Here is a 14,737-nt window from a genome sequence, read left to right as displayed (position 1 = left end):
CCCCGAAGGCCCCCCCCGGGGGCCGCGTGTCGGGGTCCTGGGCTGGGAATTTCGAGCCAGACAGTTCGGAGCCTATCCCGGCGCCATCGCTTACCTGCTTCTAGGTGGCTTCCGGGCCTCAGTTTCCCCATCCCGGAATGGGGACGAAGGACAGTACCTGCCTCACGGGGCTATTGAGGGACTTCACCGAGATCGTGCAGGGAAAGGGCTTAGAGCAGTGTCTAGCATATACTTAGCTTACAATCAATGCTAGTTTATGGCTAGCTACATTATCAAGAATTATTGTCCGCGCGCAGTGGCTCACGCCTTTAATCCTAGCACTTTGGGAAGCCGAGACGAGAGGATTGCCTGAGCCCACGGTTTCGAGACCAGTCTGAACAACTTGGCGAGACCTCCTCTCTACAAAAAAAAATTTAAAAATTAAAAAAAAATTAGCTGGGCCTGGTGTCGCGCACCTGTGGCTCCAGCTACTTGGAAGCTGAGGTGGAAGGATCGCCTGAACCCAGCAGGTCGAGGCTGCAGTGGCCGTGAGTGTGCCACTGCACTCCAGCCTCGGAGACACAGTGAGACTCCAACTCAAAAAAAAAAAAACAAAAAACCCCACGAATTGTTAATACTGATGATCTCTCATGGAGAAATAACTTTCCCAAATCAACTTAATTTCCAGAATTTTTGAGTGGTGCAGCTGAACGATTTCCATTTTCTCCCATTTGTATCTTGTTTATTTTTCTTTTAGCATAAAATATTTAAAATATTCAGGAATGTATAGAGATAGTATCATAAACAACCACCTACTGGCCTCCTAGATTTAATCTCTTAACCTTTGGCCTTATTGATGCAGATCATGATTGTGAAATACACAAACTTACATATATATACATATGCATGTATATAACAAAACATTTATATATATATTTGTTGCCCTTTTTTGAAATCTTCATAGACAACCACTATTATAAAAAGCAGATTTGTATCCTTTCATGGTTTTATTTACTGTGTATGTGTGTGTTCATAAGCAATGTACAGTATTGTTAATGTGTTTCTAAAGTTTAGATAATGCTAGCTTATTTAGATAATGCTATTATACTGTATATATCCATCTACAAATTGCTTTCACACAATATTGCTTTTAAGATTCTTTTTTCAGAGACTAGGTCTCTGCCATGCTGCCCAGGCTGGTCTCAAACTCCCGACTGCAAGCAATCCTCTTGCCTTAGCCTCCCAAAGGGATGGGATTACATACAGGTGTGAGCCATAGCACCTGGCCTGCTTTTGAGATTCTTATTTGCACATATAAACCTAGTTCATTCTTTTTAACACCTGTTTAATGAATATACTACAATCTGTGTATCCATTTTCCTGTTGATAGACATCTAGTTTATTTCCAACCTTTTACTATTACAGTGTTACAAGGCAGCTTCTCAGATTTTACTGTGCATACGATGCAGCAGGGGATCTTATTAAAATGATTTGTGGGAGTCTTAAATTCTGCATTCCTAACAACCTCCAGGTGTTGTGTATGTTACACTTTGAGTGACAAGAACGTCTTTGTGTCTTCTTGTGTCCAGGATATAAGTTACTCTGAAACATAGAAGCAAGATTTCTGAGGGGTAGGGTCATTTATATTTTATTATCTTCAGTTCTTCATCTGCAATTCCAAAATCAAAAAGTGTGTAAAGGGAAGAGTTTTGGTTTTTTTGAGTTGGGGACTCTTTAGCTCAGGCTGGAGTGCAGTGGCATGATCACATCTCAGCACAACCTGGACCTCCTGGACTCAGGTGATCCTTCTGCTTCAGCCTCCCAAGTAGCTGGGACTACAGGTGTGCACCACCATGCCCGGCTAATGTTTGCATTTTTTTGTAGTGATGAGGTCTTGCTATGTTGCCCTTGACTGGGCTAGTCTCAAACTCCTAGGCTCAAGTGATTCTCCTGCCTCAGTCTCCCAAAGTCCTGGGATTACAGATGTGAACCACTGTGCCTAGCTGGGAAAAGTCTTTTGTAAACTGGACACAAATACACTTGGGTGGGAAAAATCTAATCTGAACTGGTATGAAGGTATTAATATCCTTTCCCTTAGCCCTCTTAGGATAAAGTCTTATGTTATACTGAAAAATGTTAATCTGAATATGGGATACTGTCCTAGACTTGATTGTTGTTATTATATCTTGTAAATGCACCATATTAATTTTGAATTCTGAAACCCATCTGTCCTCAAAGGTTTTGGATAGGGACTATGGCTCTGTAGAGAAATTATTATCATTGAGGTAAACTTTTTTCTTTTCTTTTTTTTTTTTTTGAGTTGGGGTCTCATTCTCTTGCCCAGGCTGGAGTGAATTGGCACAATCACAGCTCACCACAGCCTTGACCTCCTGGGCTCAGGCTTGCCTTCTGCCCCAGCCTGCCAAGTAACTGAGACTACAGGCTCATGCTGTCACACCGCTAATTTTTGTGGGGAGACGAGATCTTGGTATGTTACTCAGGTTGGTCTTGAACTCCTGGTCTCAAGTCATCCTCCCACCTTGGGCTCCCAAAGTGCTGGGTGTGAGTCACTGTGCCCAGCTGAGATCAACTTTTTAAAAATTGATTTTAAGAAGTGTTCTAGTTATTTTTTCTACCATTTTATTATAAAAAATTTCAAACATATAGAAGTAGAAAGAATAGCATCGAGGCCACCTAGGTACCCTTAGTGCAGGCCTTTGGTAGAGACTGAAAGGCAGGCGCTTTGAGGTGGGGGGAACGTGGCACAAGGATTTATGCTGAACAGGTTGACCGAGAATATATATATTTAGCAGGTTATAGGAGGAACCGTGAATATTTATGAAGGATGTCTTAATGCACTCAGATACTTAAATGCATATATAACATGCATGAATAATATATAACTATATATTATGTAATATATACACTATATTACATATTCTATATTATGTATATACTATACTAATAATACATATATAATAACATGCATGCATGTTATATATATGACCAATGCTTATTTGGGGGTGGAGACTTAATATTTAAATACACTTTAAATATGTAATGAGGACCTACATGGCAACAGTTGAAGCAGGGACGTGAAGGCATTGAAGTGCACATCCTCTGTAAACCAGCCAAAACTGGTCTCTATAGTTGGTGGTCTTTTTTTTTTGTCAGAGTCTTCCTCTATCACCCAGGCTGGAGTGCAGTGGCACGCTCATAGCTACCGCAGCCTCTACCTGCTGGGCTCAGGTGATCCTTCCATCTCAGCCTTCCAAGTAGCTGGAACTACAGGTGTGTGCCACTACACCTGGCTAATTTGTTATTTATTGTAGAGATGGGGTCTTGTCAAGTAGCCCAGGCTGGTCTCAAACCCCTGGACTCTGGCAATCTTGTTGCCTAAATCTCTCAAAGTGCTAGGATTACAGCTGTGAGCTACCATGCTCTGCTCAGTAGTCTTTTTATCAAGAGGAAGTTACTGAAACCAGCCTCTTGTCTAATTAGTGCTGTAGTTATTATAGCTTATGGACCTGGGGCCTCAGTTAGTCAGTGTCTGTGGTTGATAAGTTGTAACTGTTTTAACATTGCTTATCTCAAGGTCAGTCTTGTTTAGCTGCTAGAGAAAGAACCTTGTTGCAGTTAGAACATAGTTGAAATTTTAAATGTAGGGGTGCATGGCTTAACCCATATCCAGCATGACCTTGTTTATAATTTAGTATCTTATTGCCACAAAGAGTTCATTCTGTCAGTCTTATGATCTCTATTTTAGCACAAATGTTGGTCAGTTGTTGCATCTAAACTGCGAAAGAGAAGGGGGTGTGTGTGTCTGACTTTCTGTCTCATCATGACTGGGAGCTCAGTTTTATTTTATTTTTTACCTTTTTTTGAGTCGGAGTTTCACTCTGTCACCCAGGGTGGAGGGCAGTGGCATGATTATGTTTCCCTGCAGCCTCCACCTCTCAGGTTCAAGTGATCCTCCTGCCTCAGTCTCTGAGTAGCTGGAACTACAGGCACATGCCACCATGCCTGGCTCATTTTAAAACTTTTTTTGTCTTGCTATGTTCGCTAGGCTAGTCTCAAACTCCTGGGCTAAGTGATTCACCTACCTCAGCCTCCCAAAGTGCTGGGATTACAGGCATGAGCCACCACACCTGGCCTAAAGCATTGGTTGTTTTTTTTGTCCCCCCCCCGAGTCTCACTCTGTGCCCAGGCTGGAGTGCAGTGGTGCACTCACGGCCTCCGCCACCTTGACCTGCTGGGCTCAAGTGATCCTTCCGTCTCAGTCTTCCAAGTAGCTGGAACTACAGGTACGTGCTACCACGCCCAGCTAATTTTTGGGATGTATTGTAGAGATGAGGCTTGTCTCGAACCTGTGGGCTCGGGCAATCCTCTCACCTCAGCCTCCCAAAGTGCTGGGATTACAGGTTTGAGCCACTATGTCCAGCTCAAGATTGTGTTTTTTTAAAAATAAAAATACATATGCAAAATTCAAAATTCAAAATATGCAAAATAGTAAAAATTCAGGTCTCCTTAATTAAGACCTTAATTAAAGTCTCCTTCCTGTGTCTGTCTCCCAGGTTAACTTGCTCTTTCTACCTAGAGGCAGCAAATTCTTCCATTTTCTTTTGTATCCTTGTAGGATACAAAGTTTTCTGCATGCAAAAACACAAACATATATATATATATCATTTAAAAACAAAGCAGGTGATAGTAAGTGTCCACATTTTAAGTTTCAACAGAAGCCACCAGGTTGCTTTCCAGAGGAGTCAGACCAATTTCCACCAGCAGGGTTTGATAAAATCTGTTTCTCTACATCATAACCCACATTTGATATTATAAAACTTGAAAAAAAATTTTCTCACTTTTTTTTTGTCTTTCTTTTTGAGACAAGGTCTTGCTCTCTTACCCAGACTGGGGTGCAATGGCACGATCAAAGCTCACTGCAGCCTCAAACTCCTGGGCTTAAACGATCCTCCCACCTCAGCTTCCCGGGTAGCTGGGACTACAGGCATATACCACCACACCTGGCTAATTTTTATAGTTTTTTTTTTTTTTTTGAGTTGGAGTTTCACTTTGTTGCCCAGGCTGGAGTATAGTGATATGCTCACAGTCACCTCAGCCTCAACCTGCTGGGCTCAGGCGATCCTTCTGCCTTAGCCTCCCTCGTAACTGAAACTACAGGCGTGTGCCGCCACACCTGGCTAATTTTTTTTTTTTAATTTATTGTAGAAATGAGGTCGTTCCACGTTGCTCAGGCTGATCTTGAACTCCTGGATTTAGGCAATCCTTTCGCCTCCTCCTCCCAAAGTGCTGGGATTACAGGACTGAGCCACCACCCTGCCACTTTTTTAAGCTAATGAGAATCCACCCCATCGCTAAAGATGTGTTCAAGGTTAGGGTCAAACTATCTTCTTGGACCTGGGGAGGAGCCTGGGGGCACCAGAACCCCGCACCCTGGGCTGTCCCCAACCTGGCAGGGGCCTCGGAAGCTCTCACCCAGTCACCCTATCTCTGGCTCTTGCAGATGCGGCCTAAAGTCATGTGGCACCTCCTCCGCCGGTACATGGCATCCCGGCTCCACTCCCTGCGCATGGGCGGTTACCTGTTCTCGGGCTCCCACGCTCCCCAGCTGTCCCCCGCCCTGATGCGGGCCCTGGGCCAGAAGTGCCCCAACCTACAGCGCCTCTGCCTGCACGTGGCCGACCTGACCATGGTGCCCATCACCAGCTTGCCCCGAACCCTGAGGACCCTGGAGCTTCACAGCTGTGAGATCTCCATGGCCTGGCTCCTCCAGCGGCAGGACCCCAGCGTGCTGCCCCTGCTCGAGTGCATCGTGCTGGACCGCGTGCCCGCCTTTCGCGACGAGCACCTGCAAGGCCTGACGCGCTTCCGGGCCCTGCGCTCGCTGGTGCTGGGCGGCACCTACCGGGTGACCGAGACCGGACTGGACGCTGCCCTGCAGGAGCTCAACTACCTGCAGAGGCTCGAGGTGCTGGGCTGCACCCTGTCGGCCGACAGCACCCTGCTGGCCATCAGCCGCCACCTCCGAGGCGTGCGCAAGGTCCGGCTGACCGTGAGGGGCCTCTCGGCCCCTGGCCTGGCAGTCTTGGAAGGCATGCCGGCCCTGGAGAGCCTGTGCCTGCAGGGCCCCCTGGTCACCCCTGAAATGCCCTCCCCCGCCGAAATCCTCTCCTCTTGCCTGGCCATGCCCAAGCTCCGGGTCCTGGAGCTGCAGGGGCTGGGCTGGGAGGGCCAGGAGGCCGAGAGGGTCCTGTGCGAGGGGCTGCCTCACTGCATGGTCATCGTCAGGGCGTGTCCCAAGGAGTCCATGGACTGGTGGATGTGACTGCTCTCTCGCTGGGCCCATGCAGTTTTCTGTTGAGCCCCAGACCCTCTGAGCAGCTCCTCGAAGAGGGCAGATAATCAGGCTTGAGGGCAGGTCCCGGTGGGGAGGAGCAAGACCTTGGGGACTCCCAGACTGTTAATTCCAGCCTCTGGGAGGCCAGATCCCACACCTGGAAATGGGGAGACCATAGCTACCTCACGGCTGTGTTGCAAAGCCTTACTCCAATAGCTCCCAACCCCAGAAGCCTCTCAGGGAAGGGTCATCCTCAGGGTTGTCCTCAGGGATGGGGGAATGCAGAAAGTAGGGGTTAAGAGCGAGGGGCCCATGGGGGGCCCAGCCCTCTGGAGGGGCCTGGAAGGACTAGCTATGCATGCGTGCCCACACGCTTGTACTCTGTGTGTACTCCTATACACACACAAGAGACCTAGGGAGACAGGGCAAGCAAGACTTGTGGTTTGATGGTTGCAATGTTCATAAAGGTTCTCAGCTGTATTTTGTATTCTGCATTTCCCAAGTTTTCCACTGCATAATCTTATTTTGCTATTAAAGAAAAATCACGTTTTTCAAAAAAGCATTCATTTTATTCATTCAACCAATGTTTCTTGAGCACCTACTGTTTTGCAGGCATGTTTCTAGATCCTGGGGCCAGAGCAGTGCACAAGACAGGCAAGACCCTACCCTGGTGGAGCTCTTAGAGGAGGGGACAGGCAGGTAAACACATTCCTATACTGATTTTGGAGACACCAGAGCAGATCACATGACTGGGACACGGCCGTCTGGTAGAGTGGGCAGGGCAGGCCTCCCTGCGCTGAGGTCTCAGAGGTGAAGAGAAAACAGCCCTGAAATAAAAATGAACTTGGCGTTTTCTAGCAACAGGAAGAATGTCGTATGGCAGAGTGAAGAGTGAGCAGAACAACTGGAAGTGAGGTCAGAGCTGAGCATGGCAGCTCAGGTCTGTAATCCCAGCACTTTGGGAGACGGGGGAGGATGGCTTGAGCCCAGGGGTTCAAGACCAGTTTGAGTGACATAGTGAGAGCTTGTCTCTACAAAAGTAAAAAAATTAGCTGTGTATGGTGATACATACCTGTAGTCCCAGCTACTCGGGAGGCTGCAGTGGGAAGATTGCCTAAGTTCAGGAGATTGAGGCTGAGGTGAACCATGATTGTGCCACTGCATTTCACCCTTGGTGAGAGTGAGACTATGACTCAAAAAAAAAGTTAGAGATGCTAGGGGTAAGAGCAGGCAGGGCCTTGCAGGTGGCTCTAGTTTTAGGAATTCAGTTAGTAGCAGCTTCCTTTTCTGCCTTTTGTGTCTGAACCACTTGAAAGATGCAGGTGTCAGACAGATTTTGAACCCCCTGACCACCCACCTGTGAGATGAGTTGTTTATGATCCGACTGGGTGGGCTCTGTGGGCTTCCCACCTGCCTGGTAGGCCAGGGTGCTTTTTCTGTGCTGGGCAGAACCAGGAGAAAGAGAAAGGGCTGGGCTAGGTGTGAATTTTTTTTTTTTTTTTTTTAGTTTTGCTCTGTCGTTCAGGCTGGAGTGTAGTGGCACGATCACAGCTTACTGCCACTTCCACCTCCTGGGCTCAAGTGATCCTTCCACCTCAGCCTCCCAGGTAGCTGGGACTATAGGCGTGCACCACCATGCCTGACTAAACTTTTTTGTAGAGATGAGGTCTTGCTATGTTGTCCAGGCTGGTCTCAAACTCCTGGGCTCAAGCGATCCTCCTGCTTCGGCCTCCCAAAGTACTGGAATTACTGGCATGAACCACCATGCCTGGTCACTTGTTTCCTTATTCCAAGCTCATCAGTCAGAGAAGAGCTGGAGATGTTCCTTCTATGCTTTTTCCTCTCAGGGTTGGAGCAGAAAGCTCCATCTGATGACATGAGGACTAGCATGCCCCTGATGTGGCCATAGTCAGGATCTGATTATCCAATGCTGAGACCAAATTTAGCAGCTGCAGTCCAGGACATCTGGGGGCTGAGTGGAGCCAGGCGGGACATGGGAATGGGAGATGGCTCAGAGCTGCTGGAGGCGGGGAGGGACGTGAGGTTTGCTGTGCTGGTGGGGGTGACTGGAGAGCTGGGGTCAGCATGGGGTAATGTGGTAGACGGCTTAATACCAGCCCTGTACTGAGCTCTGCAGGTAGTCCCGGGAGTGGACTGACGCTCCAACCTGAAGGAACTCCAGGGGCAAAAGCTTCCTTCCTTTTTTCTCCTTTCTACCTTTCTAGTAGAGGTGGAGCAGCAGACATTCATTTAGAGGCAGGGAGGCCGAGTGTGATGGCTCATGCCTGTAATCCCAGTGCTTTGGGAAGCCAAGACAGAAAGATCACTAGAGGCCAGGAGTTTGGGAGCAGATAAGAGGCTGGGAACTTCAAGGTTGCCCTCCAATGAAGATAAGGATAATCACAATAGCTGATATGTATTGAGTGTTTGTTATGTGGCAGGCACTGTGCCCAGTCATTCATGCACAGACTCCTATCAGCAGCCCAAAAAGGTAAGTTAGACATAAGGAACTGAGGCACAGGTTAGGTTTTCCAGAGCAACACAGCTAGTAAAGTAGGAGCACCTCAGTAGTTTTATTCCGCAATCTTAACCAGTGCGTGAAGCGCTCATGCTGCCACGCAGCAGTGTCTGAAATGATGGCCCAATAATGGTGCCCCATCAGGGACTGTGGAGGTAATGCTGACTCAATCTTGGATACTAATCTGCAAAATGCTCTGTTGTGTGTGTGTGTGTAGTGGTGGGGAGGGGGCTTGTTTGTTTTTTGAGTTGAACTCTCTGTCACCCAGGCTGGGGTACAGTGGCACACTCACAGCCACTGCAGCCTCGACCTGCTGGGTTCAGGTGATCCTTCTGCCTCAGCCTTCCAAGTAGCTGGAACCACAGGCATGCACCATCATGCCCAGTTTTATTTATTGTAGAGACGAGGTCTCGCCATGTTGCCAAGGTTGGTCCCGAACCTGCGGGCTCAAGCAATCCTGTCACCTTTGCCTCCCAAAGTGCTGGGATTACAGGCGTGAGCCACTGTGCCTGACTGCTTTTTTTAAAAATAGGGTTTCACTCTGTCATCCAGGTTGGAGGGCAGTGGCATGATCATAGCTTACTGTAACCTTGGATTCAAGGGCTCAAGTGATCCTTCTTCCTCAGCCTCCCAAGTAGCTGAGACTTCAGGGGAGCACCACCGTGCCTGGCTAATTTTTATTTTTTTGTAGTGGTTGGGTCTCACTATGTTGCCCAGGCTGGCCTCAAACTCATGGCCACCCCACTCAGCTACATGATACCTCTTAATTTCCCTTCTGAGTTTGGGATGAGGCACGAGAATCAGAGATGAAAATACCAACTTCATGACTGATGAAAGGTGGCTTGAAGGATGTAGCTAAGCTGAGCAGCCCCAGGAAGACTTCTGATATTTCAGTCTTAAATTTGCCAAATGCACTCCGGGATGAGACAGCTGGTCAACCACAGGGTTCTCTGCCTTGGATGCTAGCTGCATATCCCAAGCTTGATCAAAATAGCCCTTCTCTGTGGTCCCGCAGACTCCCAAAGGGAGAGAGAAAAAGTATGGACTGAAGATGCCCAGTCCCCTTTTTCATACCCACTAGTCAGATAAGGTGTGTGGGTGTGAGTGTGCAGAGAGGAAGGGGTCAGGACTGACACTGCAGCCAAAGTTCCTCCAACTTAGAAACAGGAACCCGGACTGGGTGTGGTGGTTTATGCCTGTAATCCCAGCAATTTGGGAGGCTGAGGTGAAGTATTGCTTGAATCCAGAAGTTTGAAACCAGGCTGTGCAACATAGTGAGTCCTAGTGTCTACAAAAAAAAAAATATTTAGCCAAGTGTGGTGGCACACACCTGTAGTCCCAGCTACGAGGGATGCTGTGGTGGGAGGATTGCCTTAGCCCAGTACGTTGAGGCTGTTGTGAGCTGTGATCTTGCCACTGCACTCCAGCCTGGATGACAGAGTGAGACCATGACTCAAAAAACAAACAACAGCAATAATAATAATAATGTAAGAATAGCAAGCATAAACACCGGTAACTACCCACAGGGCTGAGATGGAACCCCTAAGGAAGAGTATCCATCTTACCCCTAGAAAAGGTCAACAACAACAGCAACAACAACAACAAAACACTAACACAGAATCTGACATTTTTTACGTATTTCTTTCCTTTCGTTTTTGAGTAGGAGTCTGGAATCACAGGCATGCACCACCACACTTGACTATTTATTTATTTATTTATTGTAGAGATTAGGTCTCGCCCAGGCTAGTCTCTCGCCTCTGCCTCCCAAAGTGCCAGTATTACAGGCATGAGCCACCACGCTTGGCTTATTTCTTTTCTTTAAAAAAATTTTTTTTATTGAGACAGAGTCTCACTATGTTGCCCAGACTAGTCTCAAACTCCTGGGCTTAAGCAATCCTCTTTGCCTTGGCCTCCCAAAGCACTACGATTACAGGCATGAGCTACTGTGCCTGGCCCATCTTTACCATTAGAAAGTGTCTGAAGTCGGGCTCGGTGGCTCAGCCTGTAATCCTGTGCCTTTGGGAGGCTGAGGTGAGTGGATTGCCTGAGCTCGCGGGTTCGAGACCCGCCTGGGCAGCGAGACCTCATCTCTACAATAAACCAAAAAATCAGATGGGCATGGTAGCACATGCTTGTAATTCCGACTACTCGGAAAGCTGAGGTGGAAGGATCGCCGGAGCCCAGCAGGTGAGGCTGCGGTGGCCGGGAGCGGCCACTGCACTCCAGTCTGGGAGACAGAGCAAGACTCCAACTCAAAAAAAAAAAAAAAAAAAAAAAAAAGTAAGTGTACTGTTTAGGCCGGACATGGTGGCTCAGCCTGTCATCCCAGCACTTTGGGAGGCCGAGGAGAGAGGATTGCCTGAGCCCGGGGGTTCGAGTTCAGCCTGGGCAACTTGGTGAGACTTCGTCTCTACAATAAATCACAAAAAAAGTAGCCAGGCATGGTGGCATGTGTGTAGTTTCAGCTACTTGGAAGTCTGAGGCGGAAGGGTCACCTAAGCCCAGCAGGTTGAGATGGTGGTGGCCGTGAGTGTGCCACTGCACTCCAACCTGGGCAACAAGAGTGAGACTCCAATTAAAAAAAAAAAAAAAAAAAAAGGAAGTGTATTGTTCAGTGGTATTAAGGATATTCACGTTGCTGTACAATCAGTCTACAGAACTTTTTCATTCTGGAAACTGAAACTGTCCTAGCTCCCCATTCCTCCTCCTTAGTTCCTGGCACCCACTGTTTTACTTTCTGCTTCCTGACCCCTCCGAGGACCTCCTACAAGTGGGTTCATACTGTGTTTGTCCTTTCGTCACTGGTTTTTTTCACTGAGCATAACGTCTTCAAGGTTCACCCATGTTGGAGCATGTGTTAGAATTTCCTTCCTCTTTAAGTTGACTAGTGTTCCATTGTATGAACAGACCTCAGGTTATTTATCCATTCATTCATTGATGGACCAATTTTTCTTTTTTTAAAGTTAGGGTATCACTCTGTCCCCCAGGCTAGAGTGTAGTGGGTGTTATTCCGACTCACCACAGCCTCGACCTCTTGGGGTCAGGTAATCCTCCCGCCTCAGCCTCTTCAGTAGCTGGGACTACAGGTGCACACTACCACTCCAAGCTAACTAAAAAAAAATTTTTTTTTGGAGATGAGATCTTGCTGTGCTTCCCAGGCTGGTCTCAAACTCTTGGGCTCAAGCAATCCTCCCCACCTCGGCCTTCCAAAGTGTTGGGATTACAGGTGTGAGCCACTGCATTCAGCCCCAAAAGAGTTTTTAAAACACCTAAATTAATAGGAATAGTCAAAGACAAGAATTTTTCCCATTACTATTAGTGATTGGTTACTTTTGTCTTTAAGAAATAACATGCAATGCTCACTTTTTTTCTTTTTCTTTTCTTTCTTTTTTTTTTTTTAAAGAGACAATCACTCTCTGTCACCCAGGCTGGAGTGCAGTGCTTCGGTCATAGCTCACTGCAGCCTCCAACAGCCTCCCGAGTATCTGGGACTACAGGTGTGGCTAATTTTTAATTAGTTATTTAATTTTAATTTTACTTAGAGACGAGATCTTTATACATTGCCCAGACTGGTCTCAAATTCCTGGCCTCAAGCAATCCTCCATTCTGGGCTTCCCAAAGTGCGGATACTACAGGTGTGAACTACCATGCCCAGCTGTTCTTAACCTCTCAAAATTTATAATGTATAAATGGAAAGAAGTTGAAAACATTGAGTGAGAAATGTAATGATTTATTGAGAGGACAGAAAAGCTCCACAGTGGGAGGGGGCCCGAGAGGGTTGCCCAACTGTTGACTTCTTATCCTAATTTGGACCTTGTAATGCCCAGTTAACAGGCAGAATAATATGGAGTCTGGACAGCAAGTTAGAAAAACTTCACAATATAATATGTTGTATATTGAAGTTTTAAGACTAGGAATTACATTGTGGGAGAGTACTTTTCAGTTTTACTTGTGAGACACTCACAGTATAACAATTAATTGTATGTTGATGATGTTGAATATTCCCTGAGTCTGTTATCTTGAAAAGAGACCACCCCACCACCCTTGTATTATGGGAAATAGCTTGCTGCAAAGCACCAACTACCCTTCTGATTTATGTAAACCTTGTGGTTGACTCTTTTGTTTGACTTGACAGTACTAATTCCACTTATAGTTCATCCTAAATTCTCCTGGTAATTGGGATGGCCATCTGTGTTAGATAATTGCCTTTATCCAAAGGAAAAATAAAACTTCTTTCTTACTTTTTATTTATTATTTTTAGTGGGGGTCTCACTCTGTCACCCAGGCTGGAGTGCAGTGGCATGATCATGGCTTATCACAGTCTTGACCTCCTAAGCTGAAGCAATCCTCCTGCCTCAGCCTCCCAAGTAACTGGGCCTACAGACATGCACCACCATACCTAGATAATTTTTGGAAAAACTTCTTATATCTCTATGACAACTAGGTAGTTTTAACTTAGAGCCAGATGCCTAAACTGAGATAGGGAGATAGGAGTGTTTGAATGTTGTGTTCCCCCAGCCTCAAAGTCATATGTTGAAATCCTAACCCATGGGATATGGTGATGTTATCAGGAGGTGGGAACTCTGGGAGGTGATTAGATCATGAGGGTAGACCCTCAGGAATGGGATTAGTACTCTTATAAGAGAGGCCACAGAGAGACTCTTTCTACTTCCATCAGGTAAGGACACAGCAAATCTGAGTATACTTCTTCTTGGGTTTCCAAGAACTGTTAGGAATAAATTTCTGTTGTTTAAAAGCTACCTCAGCCAGGTGCACTGGCTTATGCCTGTAATCCCAGCACTTTGGGAGGCCAAGGCAGTAAGATCACTTGAGCTCAGGAATTTGAGACCAACCTGGACAACATAGTGAGACCCTTGTCTCTATTTTATTTTTATTTACTTAAATATTTTTTTCTTGACAGAAAGTCTGGGGAAGCCTGTCTCTATTTAAAAAAAAAATAAAGCTACCCAGTTTATAGTATTTTGTCATAGCCGCCTAAACAGATGGAGACAAGGTGCTATCTTCCTTGAGGTTTACATTTTAAAAGATGGCTCCCAGGGCTCTTATGAAAGACATTCAATTAAACTTTTTCTTCTTCCCAGGGACCCTGAACTGTAACATCCTTGGTAGGAATCAATGTGGACGCTCAGAAGAGACCTTCCTTAAACATAACATTCCTTAAATTTTGCTTAATATTCCCTACAAAAATAAAGAGCCCTTTTCTACCAAACCTTTGAGGCATTTGTAGATATTTTGGTCAGAGTGTTTTCTTTATTGTAATCATGGCTTTCCTCCTCACGTAGTAATCTTTTTGAATAAAGTCTCTCTTTATCAAAAGTGTTCGGAGGATTTTGTCTTTTGAGTAAGGATCTCACTCTGTTGCCCAGGCTGGAGCACAGAGGCACGATCATGGCTCACCACAACCTCGACTACCTGGGCTTAGGGGATACTTCTGTTTCAGCCTCACATGTAGCTGGGAGGACAGGTGCATGCCACCACACCCAGCTAATGTTACCCAGGCTGATCTCGAACTCCTAGGCTCAAGTGATCCTCCTGCCTTGGCCTTCCAAAGTGCTGGGATTATAGGCATGAACCACCATGCCCGGCCTCCAAGGTTATTAATAATTTGACAATGCAAAACAGACAAAAGAACAAAAATCCTTGGACTTATTCTTGACTCTTTGCCCTTGAACTACATATTAAATCTATCATTGAGCCAGATGCTGTGGCTTGTGCCTGTAGTCCCAGCTACCTGGAAGGGTGAGGCAGGAGGATCACTTGAGCCCAGGAGTTTGAGACCAGCCTGGGAAACACAGAGAGACCCCATTTCTTTCTTTCTTTTTTTTTTTGAGTTGGAGTCTCACTCTGTCACCCAGGCTGGAGTG

The 14,737-nt window shown here is 46.4% G+C and overlaps 2 protein-coding genes across 4 annotated transcripts in view; one reads left to right on the top strand and one right to left on the bottom strand.

Moving 5' to 3' along the window:
• The window catches only part of UBL5 (ubiquitin like 5), a 9,084-nt gene extending 8,892 nt beyond the window's left edge, over positions 1–192 (bottom strand). The window contains exon 1 of the mRNA XM_021712409.1: positions 188–192. The gene's annotated coding sequence lies outside the window, so the exon portion shown is untranslated. The remainder of the gene's footprint in view (positions 1–187) is intronic.
• FBXL12 (F-box and leucine rich repeat protein 12) overlaps positions 1–6,886 on the top strand; it is a 7,331-nt gene extending 445 nt beyond the window's left edge. For 2 of the 3 annotated variants that reach the window (XM_021712406.1, XM_021712407.1), the window contains exon 2: positions 5,501–6,886. In XM_021712406.1, coding sequence (XP_021568081.1) covers positions 5,501–6,322 — 822 coding nt within the window. In that variant the 3' untranslated portion in view covers positions 6,323–6,886. Of the gene's footprint in view, positions 1–1,721; positions 1,821–5,500 lie in introns of those variants that run through there. The other variant, XM_021712408.1, reaches the window with a different exon arrangement.
• Positions 6,887–14,737: the final 7,851 nt, after the last annotated feature.

Source organism: Carlito syrichta, unplaced genomic scaffold (assembly GCF_000164805.1).
Source record: "Carlito syrichta isolate Samal-C Ts95f unplaced genomic scaffold, Tarsius_syrichta-2.0.1 Scaffold303236, whole genome shotgun sequence".
Taxonomy (NCBI): Eukaryota; Metazoa; Chordata; class Mammalia; order Primates; family Tarsiidae; genus Carlito; species Carlito syrichta.
The sequence above is the reverse complement of the archived record's forward strand: the minus strand, read 5'-3'. Positions and strand labels throughout refer to the sequence as shown.